This window comes from Euleptes europaea, chromosome 11 (genome assembly GCF_029931775.1).
Source record: "Euleptes europaea isolate rEulEur1 chromosome 11, rEulEur1.hap1, whole genome shotgun sequence".
NCBI lineage: Eukaryota > Metazoa > Chordata > Lepidosauria > Squamata > Sphaerodactylidae > Euleptes > Euleptes europaea.
In genome coordinates, this window is record NC_079322.1 from 71,424,721 (window position 1) to 71,442,345 (window position 17,625).

At 43.2% G+C, this 17,625-nt stretch overlaps 1 protein-coding gene across 1 annotated transcript in view; it reads right to left on the reverse strand.

Annotated features, from left to right (window-relative positions):
- Positions 1 to 17,625, reverse strand: part of GALNT11 (polypeptide N-acetylgalactosaminyltransferase 11) — a 34,435-nt gene that overhangs the window by 10,872 nt on the left and 5,938 nt on the right. The window contains exons 4-8 of the mRNA XM_056857655.1: positions 10,273 to 10,398; positions 5,113 to 5,362; positions 3,819 to 3,936; positions 2,644 to 2,796; positions 1,813 to 2,031 (exon numbers count right to left, since the gene is read on the reverse strand). Coding sequence (XP_056713633.1) covers positions 1,813 to 2,031; positions 2,644 to 2,796; positions 3,819 to 3,936; positions 5,113 to 5,362; positions 10,273 to 10,398 — 866 coding nt within the window. The remainder of the gene's footprint in view (positions 1 to 1,812; positions 2,032 to 2,643; positions 2,797 to 3,818; positions 3,937 to 5,112; positions 5,363 to 10,272; positions 10,399 to 17,625) is intronic.

Below are 17,625 nucleotides of genomic sequence, written 5' to 3' on the forward strand. Positions count from 1 at the left end.
AAGACAGCATGATAAACAATAACCAATCCACAGTAACTCAAACAGCAGGTTCAATGCTTAGGTTTTATCAAGTGCTCTGAGACTGTATTACATATAGGATTTATATGTGCTTTTTGACAGGGTTGTGTTTTTTTTACATTTGTGTACAATAGTTCTACTGTGGTAGAAAAACACTTTATAAATAAATGTTAGTAATAGCAGCAGCCTGATCCAAACTGAATACCATCAGCACAGTTATGAGCTATTTGCAGTATAATCTGATGCAGTTACTCCAGTCTAAACCCACTGAAATCAATGGGCTTAGAATGGAGTAACTCTGCTTACAATTGCCCTGATAGGCTTTTAGTTACTTAGTGTCTAAACACAGCTCACTTAAAGCCATTTAATTCAGTGGGCTCTATTTCAGCACCACATCTCTCTGGGGGTAACAACAACAGAAGCAGGCCATCTCGACCTGTACGTCATCATCTCATCCCTACATTCCAGCTAAAACATTACTCAACATCCATAGTACATAACCAAACCAAAAGAAAGTTCTTTACCTGATTCTCTCTAGCCCATAACAATCTAGTTTGAAGCCGCTTTAGCAAGAATATAGCCATTCTTACCCATCTACTTCATTATTTAGAAAAATGGCAGCTGGGTAAAGGCAAGGCAGTTCAGCTTGGGTACCAACAGAAATCTTATGCTAGACCCAGAGCCTTCCGGCCTTTTCAGCCCTCCCATCCCATCTACTCTTTCCTCTAGGGTCATCAGCACTCCAGCTAGTTCCGCCTTGGTTTCGCCGGCCTCTTCAACCCAGCAGTCAATTCTCCTTTCAGCTCCAATTCTCCTTTACAATTGTTCAGACACCAAGCTGGCATAAGAAAAAAAAATACTCCATTTGCTATTATTAATGAACATCCCACTGGAAAGTACTGTCTGTGTGCATCTAGCAATACAAAGAGCCAACAAGAGGAAGATGATAAAACCCTGGGCAGTATTATGGGGGCTGCATGCACAGATGCAGTTCTGTTTCGATTTTAACCTTAGCTGCTAGCTCTTTAACAGTAGAAGACTGAGAATTTTCATATGGAATACCAGGTAAGAGGGAAGAAGCGGCAATATTGGAAATGGTATGTTTGACTAGATGCACTTTTTGTCTGACTCAGCAGGGTTCTTATGACGTGCTATCTATAGAATTTATAGTAACCCTTGTTTCTTTAACATTGCCTTCCAGTCATTGCATTATTGCAGCCACAGGTGAAATGTCAATTTCCCCTGCACAGCCTGTGCCAAAAATAAGGACTAGAGACAAGAGTGGACACAAATCACCGAGCCATGTGGAGATCTTCAGCAGCTAAAGCTTCAACACTTTTCATATGCACTTCCAACGGAAAAGCCACATACATCCACGATATTACATTTCTTCTGGCTCCAACTTACAGATCTTTCTTGAAAAAGACATGTCAGTGGTTCAATTCTGGTTTAACATTTTGCTATACGTGCCTCCTGAACGGAAGCCTCCCTCATCAGAAGAGTCCCATAGGACTTTTGGTCTCACAAGACACCCTGGCGGCCTACAAATGTGAAAGACCCTTTTGTAGGACAACAGCTCTGTTTACTTGAACAAGAAATAAACTAGACAACGCAAGTCTGCTTTCTTTTAGCACCTTTGATCAGAGAATTACAGGGTGCAATTACCAGTTTTCAAGGAAGTCATTTCTTCTAAGTTGCACCATTTCTTCTAATTCACACAAAGCTTCTCAAGGTTCAGAATTACATTTTTTTGGGGGGGGAAGGATTGATCTGCAGGCTGCACAGCATACTTACCCGTCCACGCTGCAGTGTTTTGGGTCGCTTCTGCCCTCGATTAACAAAGACTGGAGGCTGTGGCTTGGCGTTCGGTCCAGAAATCTGCATCTCTGGGTATATATTGTCTAAGTACCACTTAAACGACTTGCAGTTCAGTTTTTTCCTCAGCTCCACACGGTCAGTAATATTGCCATAGTTCCTATTTCTTAGTTCTGGCCTGAGGGCAAAATACTGTTCCTACATTCAAGAGAGGGGGGAGAGAGAATTACACTGAGAATTCATAAACAATATGGGAAACAGCAACTGATTCCTTGGAGATATGAACAAAAGCAAAGTCATTTGTACATGCTAACCTAACACCCCCAAAGTCTCCAGATAGCTTTGATGACACCTAGGCATTTACCATAACATGCAATTTCCAACCTGAGAGTATGGTTGCAATTCAAACTACACTTATCTTGGAGTAAGCCCCACTAAACTAACTGGGACTTTCTTCTGAGCAAATGTGCATAGAATTCAGTGTACCTTACTCTAACTGCTGCTAGGTGTTTACCTACAGAAAGTTTAGTCTGTGGTGCATATTTGAAGAACAATCAGAATGGACCTCCATCTTTTCCTTTCAACACAATTTGTACACTTTGCATTTTAAGCTCCCACCACTTAGAGGTGGACTGCCATTAGCTGCCTCTGCGTAGCAACCCCGGACTTCCTTGGTGGCCTCCCATCCTAATACTAACCAAGGCTGACCCTGCTTAGCTTCCAAGATCTGATGAGATCGGGTGGCCTGGGCCATCCAAGTCAGGACTCAACAATGTGTACTCATTACTATTATAGCAGTGGTTTTCTTGCCTTATAGTCATCCATCCACACATGTGCTAGACGTAAGGAATTGTGCGCCATGGTGTCCCGTCCACCTGGTGAGCCATAAGGACGGCGCTTACGGAAGATGTGCCCCACTCTGGAGCATGGGATAATGAGAAGTTTGCCCCCACACATCCAGATCTGCCCAGAAACACAAAGGGAAAGTCAAATAAAGAAAATATCACCTATAAATATACATGTAGAAAAGGCTAGTCTAATTTATTCATTCTTTTCTAATAATGTCTATCCATTTCTCAAGCCTTCTGTTGTGAACCAACATCTTAATTGTGTCCATCCTCCAAGGAGCACAGAGCAACGTACATGGTTCCTGACACCTCTACTTGACCCTCAAAACCACCGTGAGGGAGGTTAGAAACCAACTGGCCCAAAGGTCAGCAAACAGGAGTTTGAACCTGTGATAACAATAGAAAAATGCAGAACTGGATACAGGAGAAATGACTTTGTTCTTATTCCATATTAATTCCAACTTACGATCTTCAGAGGCCTTTTCTGCTAGCAGTTTCATGGGAAGGGGAATCTCCTCTTCCCTGGACTTCAATGTAGCAGCTCCCTTCGTGGACTCCCTTAAGACTGGCTATAGTCAGGCTGCTGGGGCCTAGCTCTCTCCACAGCTATTCAGCCCTCCCTGATCTACAGCTTCCTCAGGTAACCTGTCACTGGGGTGAAGTGGATTTTCAGTGGACTAGACAAGTGTAAGTTCAAGTCATACGTCTTCACAAGAGTCTCAAGAATTCTATGTCTCTGCATTCTTCATTAAACTATGTTTTCTTGATCATATTTTCAGCACACACACCCCCAAGGATTTTTCACTTTATCTCAAGATACAAAGTGAAGACAGTTATTTTCCTCCCAGTTTGTTTTAGAGACAGTTACAATCTATTCTCATAACAGCATTTGACCAGAATAACCTTTGACCTTCTCAGACCTTGGTCGGGTATCAGACCTGAACTCTGCAGTCTCCTTCTGGTCATCCAGCTGCCAGATTCGTACACTCAGCTGTGATGGTCAGAGAGATCTCAAGTAACACAAAGTTCACACTGCTCTGCAAAACTAGGAACAGCTACAGTGTGCAGGAAAAAATGCTGCCATTCCAACAGTACTGTAAGAAAGAGCGAGTGTCATGTACGTAAAGACATACACACCCGAAATGATATTTCCAGGTTTTCACCTCCCCAGATGTCCATGCCGCTATCATATTGTCCAAGCTCATTGAAGTATTCTCTGTCCATAGCAAACAAGCCTCCTGCCATTGTAGGTGATCTACAAAAAAAGAAAATTCTTTTTGAAATCATGTAAAATCAAAGGAGAGAGAGAGGGTATGGGAAAGAGTAGAAAGATGTAAAGAGGATCGCTTTACTGTCTGGGTGTTCACAGAATGGACTCAAGCAACAGAAGGGAGGAAAAATACAACAGATAACCGCAGAGCAGGATCTAAATTAAATTAAAAATAAGGGCTGACGTCAGCTGCTTTCTCTACCTTTTCTTTCAAACGGAACCTTGGATACTCACTGTGAGGGTTCCTTCTGCTCTGAGGTATTTATTTATTTCATTACATTTCTACTCTGCCATCCCCACCCAAAGGCTGGAGGGTATCTTGCAGCTTGGGTGATTCTCATTTGCAGCGCCCTCCTCAGAGCGAGACTGTTCTTTTTCCCATTCTCTCCTTCCTCTACCACACACTTCAAAGTTGTACTGTGAGACTTTCAGGAACATCTTATAGGCGAAGGAAGCGTTGACTCTCAAAAGCTTACACTCTGAAAATATTGTTAGTTTCTAAGATGTTACAGGACTTGACTCTAACTAATATTATAAAGAATAATTATAACTATTTATAAGTTAAACTAAAGGCTAATAAATACTGGGGAGGGGTTTAAGGCTAATTTATTGTTTAAATGTGGAACAAGGTTACCTGTTTGGCAAACCTCAGTTGCTAGCAAAGCTAATAGCAGGGTACAGATGTCAACTGCTCTATTTCTGATTAGACGTTAAGCAGCTTCCCCCAAGGTAGGACACAGATGTTTAAAACACATCAGGAAATCTGATAAACATATCATTGTTGCCTTTCCTTTTTCACTTCAATTTGACTATGCCTACAAAGCAGGGTTCCCCAACCTTTTTGAGCCTGTAGACACCTTTGGAATTCTGGCGAAGGGCACTAGGCACAGCCACAAAATGCTCACCACGGGAGGCGGGACCAAGTACAAAATGGCCACTGCAGAGCCACACACATACACACAGAGGAAGCCCAAGTGCAGGGTACAAGAGAAGTAATTTTTAAACATACAGTGGGAAAGAAGAGTTGCAAAACAGTAAAGCCAACACTGTGGACGCATCCGCTGCAGAAACAATGTTATTTTAATCTGCACAGCCAATCAGATCTTCAGTGGCCATTCAGAAGTCCTGGTGGGCGGCAGGGCTCCCAGGCAGAAAACTTACTTGATTGGAGAAGTGGCTCCCTCGGAACCTTCCAGTTCAGACAAAGGAACAAGATCCCATTTGAAGTGCAGGCCCCAGTTGAACCCTCCCCGGACAACTGGGGAGGAGCTGTAGGTAAGGGTGTCTGCGCTGATTATGTCGATGACAGGGCAAACCACTGTTTTGCGGGATTCCTGGATGGGCGTCAGCAAAGGCTGGAGCCACAGCTCGTTCACTTCACAGTGGCTGTCCAGGAACACAAGCACCTTCCCTGAGAAGGTAAGAGCATGTTTATCATCTTTTTATTATTACGGCAGTTGATCAAACACGTCGTTTTAAAAATTACCTTTACATACCCATTTCAACAGTATAAAACAGATACACTTTAATCAAATACTGAACAAAATATTAAAGTATTTAAAATGAATACAACTGCTAAGCAAAGTAATTTCAGACGCACGATGGCAATGAACACCTTTTCATTTCTGCTTAGGTTTCTGGAAATTATATACTATTTTACAGAAGTTGGCCATCTGCTTTGTGACCTGTGGAAATTCATCCTTAAGAAAGATATCAACTCTATGGGGTTCAGAAAAACCAGTACTCTTTCTCAAACTAGAGCCTAAGATCTTTGCCCGGTCCTCATTATAATAACTACACCTAAGAAGGACATGTTCCAGTTTTCCCGGTTCTCCACTACTACAGGGACAGAACCTTTGCGCATGTGGAATCTTTTAAATTTCCCTTCCAATACTGGCAAGGCCGCACAGTGAGCTAAAGTAAATGCTCTCCTAGTAGTATTTACTTCTATCTTTGTAAGATACATCGCTGAACAAGAGATGTACTTGGTATTGGCAGGCGCCCTGAAAAAGGGTGCTCTGGCTAGATCGAATTGCCTTTCAGTCTTTTATTCTTTGTTTTAAAACATGTCTCACTGAGTCATAATCTGAAGTCCTCAAATATTGTCGAAGGCTTTCACGGTCAGAGTTCATTGGTTCTTGTAGGTTATCCGGGCTGTGTAACCGTGGTCTTGGAATTTTCTTTCCTGACGTTTCGCCAGCAACTGTGGCAGGCATCTTCAGAGTAGTAACACTGAAGGACAGTGTCTCTCAGTGTCAAGGGTGTAGGAAGAGTAATATATAGTCAGAAAGGGGTTGGGTTTGAGCTGAGTATTGTCCTGCAAAAGTATTGTCCTGTAAGTATCAAGATAATGTGCTAATGAGGGTATGGTATGTTAATATGGAACCATTGTATCCTGAAGTGATCTGTTAATGTGTGTAATCCAAAACTAATCTGTATGGCTATTGTTGAATGTTGTCTTTGTCTGGAGGTTTTTCAGGGCAGGAAGCCAAGCCTTATTCATTCTTAAACTCTCCTCTTTTCTGTTAAAGTTGTGCTGATGTTTATGAATTTCAATGGCTTCTCTGTGCAATCTGACAAAATAGTTGGTAGAATTGTCCAGTCTTTCAGTGTCTTGGAATAAGACCCTGTGTCCTGTTTGTGTCAGTCCCTGTTCAGCCACTGCTGATTTCTCAGGTTGGCCAAGTCTGCAGTATCTTTCATGTTCTTTTATCCTTGTTTGTATGCTGCGTTTTGTGGTCCCGATGTAAACTTCTCCACAGCTGCAAGGTATACGATATACTCCTGCAGAGGTGAGGGGGTCTCTTTTGTCTTTTGCTGATCGTAGCATTTGTTGTATTTTCTTGGTGGGTTTAAACACTGTTTGTAGGTTATGTTTTTTCAAAAGTTTCTCCATCCTATCAGTGACTCCTTTAATAAATGGCAAGAATACCTTCCTATGGGAGACTGTTTTTCTTGAGTTTTCTGATTTTTGTTTGGTTCAATGGCCCTTCTGATTTCATTCTTGGAGTAGCCGTTTGCTAGCAGTGCGTGATTTAGATGGTTAGTTTCTTCCTTGAGAAACTGTGGTTCACAGATCCGTCTTGCACGGTCCCTTAATGTTTTGATTATTCCTCTTTTCTGTCGGGGGTGGTGGTTGGAGTTTTTGTGGAGTTTTTTCATTAGCACATTATCTTGATACTTACAGGACAATACTTTTGCAGGACAATACTCAGCTCAAACCCAACCCCTTTCTGACTATATATTACTCTTCCTACACCCTTGACACTGAGAGACACTGTCCTTCAGTGTTACTACTCTGAAGATGCCTGCCACAGTTGCTGGCGAAACGTCAGGAAAGAAAATTCCAAGACCACGGTTACACAGCCCGGATAACCTACAAGAACCAATCCTCAAATATTGATAAATAACTATCCTCTAAGATCAATGGAGAAAGTCCACAGGGTCTGAGATTCAATTTAAGCCATGTATAGATTGATAATAAAGAAATCCTGGCCTCGACTCTTATTTGGCTAGTCTCCAACCTCACCTTAGAGTTCGATACACAGGTAGGTACCTGAAGCAATGCTCTTAACATTTTTGTTTGGGTTCATTCTAAAGCAGGAGTGGGGAACGTCAGGCCCGGGCCATGGAGAAACGTATTCCCTCTGTAGTACAAGAGGGCTGGGGGCAGAAGTGGCAACAATGGAGGGGTTAAAGAAGGCAGGGCCAGAATGCTCGCGGGGGGGTGGGGCAAGTTCTTAGCCAGTGTGTCCTCATTTCATCACTGCAGGCGGAGGTAGCAGGAGCCTGCTGTAGAATCTGGCCCAGACAGAGCATGAGCAACTCCGGCTTGCGGCTGGACAGCTGCGCCCAGCTGGTGCAACAGACCATCCTGTGCCACCAGGTGGGTGAGTGTGCCACTGGTTGGATGCCTGCCTGTTTGCCCACGCGGGAGGGAGGGTCATCTAGGACAGCTGCCTGCTTGGGGCTTGGTTGGCTAATTTTTAAATTGATAATTTTGTATGGCCCGCAAATGATGTTATAAATATCCAAATGGCCCTTGACGGAAAAAAGGTTCCCCACCCCTGTTCTAAAGGAACAAAACAAAAGGAAGCTGGTCCTGAAAGGAACCATATAAGAGCTGTGTCAACATTTTTGCATGGTACAGTTTAAAAGCTGCAGGGACAATAAATCTGCCGTTAATACTAAAGAACTTCAAAATACCCAATGCAGATCTATTACCTAAATTGGCCATGTAATTGCAGTATGCATTTCTGGTGCCAACTGATTGGAGAACCATTCCTAGGTACTTAAAATTTCTAACCTGCTCCACTCTGTATCCATTGATAGACCATTTCCTAAGCTTTTGACTTTTGGCAAGAGCATGTTAGGCACAGAGGACTAGGAATCAACAACAACACCTCCAGAGTTCTACAGTTTCACAAGATGCAAAATCAATTCCCATTTTACCAGAGAGAGGCATAAAAAGTCCCCAACACTTTCTACTTTCTAGTCTATTTGGAGAGAGCCTTGAGAAATGCGATCATAACAAAGTTTAAGGCCTGGAAACACTAAGACAAATAAAAGGCACAATTTCATCATGGTTCTCAGAGCTCTCACTATTTATTCATCAATCCCAGCGGTTTCATATCTGGCCCACGTGGGCAGCGGTCTGCAATACAGCAGTGCAGGCAGACATCCACGTGGTTTGTATGACCATCTCCGCTTTTGAATCAGGCCAATTGTAACAGCAGTAACATAACTCCTATTTGCTTGTTTTTACAAAGCTGCCATGGAGTATGTAGCCTGCAGTTCTAAAAACAGAACAGTGTGCTTAGTTTTTATGTTGTTGATGTATTGTGCTGTGGTGGCTGTGTGTGTGTGTGTATCCTTGCAACTTTTGTTGTTTTGTCAGCCACTTGGAATCGAAGGGCATATGGCAGGATATAAATATTTCAAATAAATAAGTTTAAACTATTTTTTTTAAGCTTGGTTAATGCAAACACCTATAGTGAGCTAGTACATTTTTAAAACCCTGTGTGATATGCTGAGCCCTACCAGGCAAATTAAAGCAAAGCATCCTCTTTTAATCTTATGACAGTCTGGAAGCTGAAATGGTAAAAAGGGAAGGAATGGAAGGAAGACATCTAGGATTGTATATAACAGAGAAGAGATGTTACAAAAAATCCCTGCAAGTTATTTGTAAATGAAAGCAAAGATTCTCATGTTTCTAGAGGAAGCAAGGGATTCCATTCACGAAAATTAGTCTTATATTTCCATTATAGCTCTACAGATTTATCTTTCTCATCACTGAGTCTGGCCCAAAGATGCTATTTTTAGACTGCAGCATTGAACTCAAACAGTGCTCTTGTCATTTCAATGTATTGTAAAGCCAATGGGTTCAGTCAAAGCCGGGGATCTGAATGAAATTATATTACTGCAATGTAGGTGATTAACACTCATTAATTAGGAAGAGCTTATACCATCATTACCAGTTACAATACAAGCGTTCCTGATTTAACACCATGTTATCACTGATGCATGCTAATGCATAATGCAGACTGATTACACAGATTATCAAGTAATATTCAGACCCAATTAATTACTATAGCCACAGCAAACCTCACTGGTGAATCAAGGGGAGGGAGTATTTGTAAATTGCATTAATACAGGGTGTGTTTGGGTTGTCATAATGACAACCATCATCTGAATGTACCATCCTCTATTTAATGAGACAAGGCTGGATAGGCCTCCTTTCGGGACACAGGATCAAGCCAATAGTTTCTGAGAATTTTCTAAACCTCACTTTTCACAGGAAGTGTATGTTATGGCCAAATTAAAATGTTTACAGGAAGGACCTGTTCTAAGATCCCACTCTTAATGTATCTCAAACTCGGGAGCAGGCACTCTTCTGCCTATCCCTCCCCTGTTCTTGTTGCCACGGGCGTAAGTGAGATGTCCCTGGAGCGTACGGGAACTCCCATGTTTAAGTTGGTTAGCTAAGGGATAACCAGCTTCTGTGTGTTCAAGAACCATTCTTTTGCTTACCCTATTCTCCAAACAGCAATCCAGGGCCGCAAGCATATTTTTCTGTACCATCTGACCCAGTTCATGGGTAGTATGAACAATAAAGTATGCACTCAACTAGCATAAGAGGCACATTTATCAAACACATAACTATTAGGGAAGAAACAAACATATTAAGTTTGAGACAGTGGGAGGAAAAAATATTATATCCATCAACTATGCTATTACAAGCAACGGTGGTAAATTATCCTGATTTGGAAGCACTGAAAAAACAAAGGGACTAGTTAAGGTTGCAGAGAAAGGCAGCATCACCTGTAGCATGGGAGGCTCCTATCATTCGCCCTCGAATTAATCCTTCTCGTTTCTCATTTCTGACTAGTTTTATGTTGTTTGGAAGGTTTTTTGATATATAAGCATTCAAGTCTTCTTTCAAGTTATCTAGAAAAGAAACAGAGGTCAGAATAATATGTTTCTGATACAATTTCAAATGAGTTCTGTTTAAAGAGACAGTAAGATATTAACTAAAGAATCACAGCCGACTGTCATAACAATATCCTTGCCAGTCAGTCTGTATCACAGAAAGATAAGGGATGGCTGTCGTAATCAGAATTCCCATTTAAAGAATGATATTCTGACTAGCAGCACTCTAGAAACACTTGTTCTTTGCGTCTTATATATCTTGGCAAATGTTTTCGAACTGCTTAGACAAGACTGAAAACCACACTACAAAGGTCATAACAAGATCTCTTGGATGGCCAACTGTTGCCCTGGGGGCTACATACCTAGCCCCTATTTTCCTGTAAGTTGCTCATGGCAATAGAGGCTAGAAAACCAAAATTTACTGTTGCCAAACTGGTTTCGGAACAATTCTCTTAAAACGCAAGGATAATTTCCTTTCTGCCCAGCAACTGCATATACACACAAACACAGATCCAGCAGTGAATTATCAAAAGGGTAATCTTTCTTGATGAGTCAGCAAGTCCCGTATTTAAAGAGGATCCAATGAATTGAAACACTTGGGGGTGGGGGGGAGATGAGGAAAAATTTACTGGAAGGTATTTTGTTCTATCTAAGCTGCAAAAGAGAAAGACACTGAAGTAAACATTACTTTTAGATCAGCAAGAGTGTCCTGGGAGTCTGGAATGTTCTCCCCTCTGCCATTTGGCAATACTCAGAAAGACATCTCTTAGGACACTTCTGTTGCAGATCTAACAGTCACCATTCTCCAACAGAAGAATTTCCAAGGAAAATTCCATTGTAAAACTGCTGACTTATAATGCACCAGAAACCTGAATGCATCTCCTGGGGCTGCAATGTGGACTTGGAATGCCTCAGGCATTACCAGTATTAACCAGTTTAGCAAAACTGGAGAAGCTGTGCCCTGTCTTTGTATTCTAGATTACATTGAAATTATACAGAGCCACCTCAGACCTGCTACTCCCAACATTTCAGGGCCCTTTGGCTCTGCTGCTTACAGCATTTTCTTCATAACTTTGCATACGTATCTGCCAGGCAAGGGCCCACCTCACACATCTGATAAAGTGAGCTCTAGTCCATGAAATGTTATGCTAGAGAAAAAAGTGCTAGGTTTGCAGACCTCACAAGAGTCCTTGTTTATCTTGACATGTAAATCTAAATTACATGCAAGTAATCAAGGCAAACACTGAAGTGAAGCTAGAAATCAACTGAGAAAGCTTATCAAGTTTGTATACTATAAGAAATATATATTCAATGTAAAAGAGCCTTGGCTACTTACCGTGAAGGCTTCTTCTGCTCAGAGGGACGAAGGGCATCTTCATTATGGGTGTTTCCTTTTCCTCTTATCTCGGGAGGCAGGAACCAAATATTTAAATTTTTCTGACCTCTGAGGGTAAACGCCCCCTTGTGATCAGTTAAAGACTTTCCGAGCCTTATATATTTAAGATAGACTGAAGAAACATGTTAGTTATAATTCTATACAAGAAATAAGTTCCTAATAAACATTAACGATGAACCTTTAGGATAACTATAAGTCATGAACCAACAAACAGCGTTTAACTTGAATTGAATGTCAACTGGAAGTTAGATGTAACCATGATTACCTGTAATTTTATTTTATTTGTTTTATTTATATTTTACTGACGTCTGGGCGGGCAAGATGCCCTTCGTCCCTCTGAGCAGAAGAAGCCTTCACGGTAAGTAGCCAAGGCTCTTTCTCGCTCAGAGGGAGAAGGGCATCTTCATTATGGGACATACAAGAGCTGTCCCCCGCCCTTGGGAGGGTTAGACGTCCTGAAGTATACTTTGCAGTACTCGTCTGCCTAAGGCGGCATCTGCTGACAAGTATAGATCTAATTTGTAGTGTCTCACAAATGTGGACACCGAGGACCAAGTTGCAGCCTTACATATCTCTTCCATAAAGCACGGCAGTCGAAGGCTGCTGAAGTAGCCGCACTTCTTCCCAAGTGGGCAGTAACGCCCGCAGGAGCAGGTAGGTTACTTATTCTATAAGCCTGTGTTATGTATAAGGTGATGGTCCTACTAATGGATGCCTTGGACATATGCTTGCCCTTGTCAGGTGGTGAGATATGAACGAATAAGGAGTCAGAGTTCCTAATAATTTTAGTAAGATAAATGTAAACAGGTAGTGCCCTTCTTAGGTCTAGCTAGTGCCAGGCCTTCTCCTTAGGATTCTTGGGGTTAGTGCAGAAGATGTAAGCGCTATGTCCTGCTCCCTGTGAAACTTGCAGCTACAGTTTGTCCTATCTCAGTGATTGGTTCGAATGGTAGTTGTGTGAGTGCTGTCAAAGCTGTGTGCAGGCTCTAGTTGTGAACCTGTGTCTAACAGGAGGAGCTAAATAACTGACGCCCCTTAAAAAGGCTTTTATGTGATGGTGTTTGGTTAAGCGGTATCCAGATACCTTGGGTACTATGGTAGCTATAGATGCCAGTTGCCTTTGTAGAGTGCAGGTAGCTAGCCCTAAGCTCTGTCCCTCCTGATGGCTTCCTTGTTGTCAATATGGTAGTGACGGCCACCGGGCTATAACCTAGGGCGATAAGTCATCTCCTTTCAGTGCCCATGCGGTCAGTTTGTACCACCCTGGATTGGGATGGCATATTGGGTCTTGTAGAGGGAGATCTTGTCTGTCTGGAAGTCTCCAATGGTTCTGTATGGACATCTGAATTATAGATGGGGACCACGGTCGTCGCAGCCAATATGGAGCTATGAATCTGACTGATGCTTTTTGAAGTCGTACCTTTCTCAATACCCTTGGAGGGAGGGGGGGAACCCGTACAGTAGGTCGTGTGGCCCTGGTGACATTAAGAGATCCATTTGTTCCGCCCCCTGTTGACGGTACATGGAATAGTACCTTGGCAGCTGGTGGATGATGCTGGATGCAAACAGATGAATCTGTGGCATGCCGAATCTCTGAGTAATAAGTTGAAAGACCTCTGGATGTAGAGACCATTCTGCCTCGCTGATGTCCTGTCTGCTGAGCCAGTCTGCTTGTATGTTGACTGTGCCCTGAATATGTTCTGCTGATTTTGATGAGAGGTTGGACTCGGCCCAAGGAAAAATGTAGTCGCTTCTGAGGATCGTCCTGATTTCTAGGGCACTGATGTGAAGATTCTGTTCTTGATAGTCCATGTTGCTTGAGCCATTGTCCCTTGAGTGTGGCTTCCCAACCTGATAGACACGCGTCCGTGAAGATTTGAATTGGTGTTGGACGGAGATACCAACTTCCTTTCGTCAAATTCTGAGACTGAAACCATCATACTAGTCTTGATCTGACTTCATCGGTCAGGATGAGATTTCTGTCACTTCTTCCTTGGTATGTCTCTTTGGTACGGCCTTAAGAACCATTGAAGAGGTCTTGCTCGTAAGCGTGCCCCTTGAACTGCGGGAATGCATGCAGACATGTGACCCTTCAGTTTGGTCAGGGACATTAGAGAAGGCGACCGGGAATTAATCGCTTTCTTTGCTAGAGATGAAATGTTGTGGATTTTTGTCCACTGGAAGGTATAAGGAGTTTGTCAGTGTGTCTATGTCCATCCCCCATCTCTCTCAATCGTTGGGATGGAACTAAGTGGGTCTTTCTGAAGTTGATTATGACCCGTGTTCTGTTAACCTCTTCAGAACTCTCTCTGAATGATCTATGCTCTGCTAGTTTGAGCTTGCGCAAATCAGAATGTCGTCTGAGAAGGGTGCATTCTCACGCCCTCCTCGCGCAGAGATGTGACTGGTGTGTCCAGAACTTTGGTGAATACTCGAGGAGGGGCGATGATAACCCGAATCGTAAGGCCCTGAATTGGAAGAGGTGTCCCTTGTACGGGAACCGAAGGAAACAACAATGTGCCGGGTGTATTAGAATGTAAGAAAATGCTTTTCCCTGAGGACCTGTGTGACTGACTTTAGTGTCTCCATCCTGAAGCGCTTTAATGGGATAATCTGTTCAGAAACTTGAGGTCTAGGATGGCTTTCCATCCGCCGCCTTTGTTGGGAACAGTAAAGAATACTGAATAGACTCCCAATGTATGCTCTAATGGTGAGACTGGCTCCATCGCCTTGATGTCTAAGAGGCCTCTGAAGTTCTATGGATTTTTTTTTTTTTTTTTTTTGGGGGGGGGGAATGTTGGAGATATTACTAGTCGATGTGAAGGAGTGTAAGAAAAACTCTATCTGATAGCCTTGTGAGATAATGTTTGTGACCCAGAGGCCTGGTTGGGAGGTGACCACTGACGGTGTAATAGGCTGAGCCTGCCTTCCACTGACTGGTGGCTGGCGTCACTGTTTGGTTGGGCGGTCGGGTTTATCCCCTTTATTGCCCTGGAAGGTGGAGGATTTTGGAGATTTATTGAATCGTCCTCTTTACTAAAGGAGCTGCGATTCTGGTTCCGGTGGTTTCTAGGTTGATCAGGTCTGTATCTTTGAAGTATGTGGTATGCACGAAAGGACATGGAGTGATCCCTTGGATTCTTTGCGTAGAAACTTGTCTTTGGTCTCCACTGATATGGGGACCAAATTGTCTCCAAGCAAGGTCTTTCCCTGATACAGGAAGCCCATAATAACCAATTTTGATCTATATACTCCGCTTGCCAGGGGCGTACCCAGAGAGCCTTTCTGGCAGCTGAGGCTGTGGCTAGTGTTCTAGCTGCATATGACATGTTATCTAAGGAGGAATCAGCTAGAAAGAATACCACTCTCGAAAACATGGATGACATAGTATCTAAGGTAGAATCAGCTGGAAGGATACCACTCTCAAAAAAACATGGATGCCCTTCTGGCATCTGATGCTGCGGCTAGTGTGCTAGCTGCATATGGCATGGTATCGAAGTTCGAATCAGTTAGAAAGAATACCACTCTCAAAAAACATGGGTACTCCTGTAAAGGCGTTTCTTTCTTCCTGTGGAAAAAGTTGATATAACTTCCTAGTCCAAATTATTGCCGCTCTGTATACTAGGGCAGATGTGATAGAAGCGCTTGATAGTGAGTGCCAAGGCCTCTGAGCATTTATGCCTGCTAACTCTGCCTTCCTATCTGTAGGGTCCCTAATCATGGCAAGGCCATGTAACAAGGTTGAAGGAGTGAAGGCAGTGACAGGTGATTCTACTGAAGGCACTTTTAGAATTTTAGAAGCACCGATAAACCAAATATAAAGGCTTCCTAGAGGCTGTGGAGCATTGTATGGGTGCCATTGGTTTCTCCCGCTCTGCTTTCAACAGAGTTAGAAATAATCAAGCGCTGGCACAAACCTATCTGGAGTCTTTTCTCCCACTCTGAGTCCTCTGAGAGATCAAGAGTAGCTAGGTTTTTATGCCAATGCAGAAGGAAATCTTCTGCGTTAAATACTATAGACAGTCTGGGTACCAATTGGCAATTTTGTGACCGTGAATTAGCTTTCAGCGCTGCTTAGGCTGGCCAGCACGTACTCTCTTGGTACTACTTGGACTGGTGATTGGCTCACCAGGATCTCAGGCAGAGGTCTTCCACATCACCTACTACCAGAATTGGCCCTCTGCATGCCAATCCGACGCTCTGCCACTGAGCCACAGCCGTTCCCCTGCTTTGGCTGATATTCTGCCCTTTTAGCAATCAGATTACTGTTTGTGGTGCTGGAGGGTGTGATCCCTACGATGCCCTTAAGCCATCTGAGAAGGCGTTTTTAATCAGGGCGGAGAGCTCTGCTCTTACAGGAGTAAAACAGGCTGCATCTATGGGGGGGGGGGCGAAGTCACCTTACCGGCAGTCGATGTCTCCGTTGATGCTTCCCGTCCTTGAATAATAATAGGCGAGCCGCCTGAGGACGGAGCATTGCGAGGCAAAAAGGCGAGCCGCCAGCCTCCTTCATTTTCCCCGTTTGTGCAGTGTGGGAGAAGTGGCTACAGCCGCTGTGTTCTCCTGGCTGCTTCCCGCTGCTTCCCGTCCTTGAATAACAATAGGCGAGCCGCCTAAGGACGGAGCACGGCGGGCGAGGCAAAAAGGCGAGCCGCCAGCCTCCTCCATTTCCCCCGTTCATGCTGTGTGGGAGGAGCGGCTACCGCCGCTGTTTTCTCCCGGCCGCTTTCTGTTGCGATCTGGCAGTCGCGTCTTTCAGGCGCGGCAGAGCAGCGTGCGTTTTGCAGCAGGCATTTGGCGCGCTTGTTAGCGGTTGAGCCAAGCCGTTTGTACTTGCCTGCGCCGTTCTTGCCGCTTTTGCCTTTCCCTTTTGAGTTTTGGTCCTCAGGTCACCAGAGTGACTGTCCGAGGGTTCATCTAATTGTAGTGGTAAGGCCACTAGCAGGCTAGGGTCTAAATTGGCAGGCGCTATATAGCTGTCCTGATGCCGATCCGCCATTTTTTTTTTTTTTTTTTTTTTTGGCGGGAAAAGACCCTTCTGAGGAGAATAGGCAGAAAATTAAGACAGTAAATAGAATTGAGTAGTAGATTAGTTAGGTTAAGTTTAGGTTTGTTAAAATAAGAATATTTTTAGGTCTAATAAGTAAGGTTAAGGTTTCTCTATTATTTCTGTAGCAGAGAGCTGCTAGAAGGCTGCTCTCCCGTTCAAGGCAGGAAATAGAACTGATCACAAGGGGGCGTTTACCCTCAGAGGTCAGAAAAATTTAAATATTTGGTTCCTGCCTCCCGAGATAAGAGGAAAAGGAAACACCCATAATGAAGATGCCCTTCTCCCTCTGAGCGAGAATGTTGATACACAGTTTTCACCTGCTAATTCATTTTCTAAGTGTCAACTTCCTTTAATTAACACCTTCTTTTAATTTGCAGTTAGTGAAAAAGCTTTAAACCACAGGAAATATTTAAGAACTCATTCTGAACAAACTCTCTTTCCTTTAAATATTCCACACAAACATGAGCAGTCTTTGCTCCAGATCTGAAGGAACAGAAGTGATGATTCCATGAAACCAGGACAGTCCATTCAAGAAAATCCGTTCAAGTAAATAAACAAAAATCCAAAACCTGTCAAATGACTTAAGAAATCGTTACTGCTGACTGCACAGAGTACTGTGCTTCCAAAACAACAAACTATAGTTAACACTCCCTCTTCTAAACCAGAATTGAAAGTTATAGCTTGAAACAAGTTAACTATGGTTAACACTCCCTCTTCTAAACCAGAATTGAAAGTTATAGATTGAAACAGGTTTCCAAGACCACTTCAGTGAGAAATGTTTTCAGTCTTCCTGTGTGTT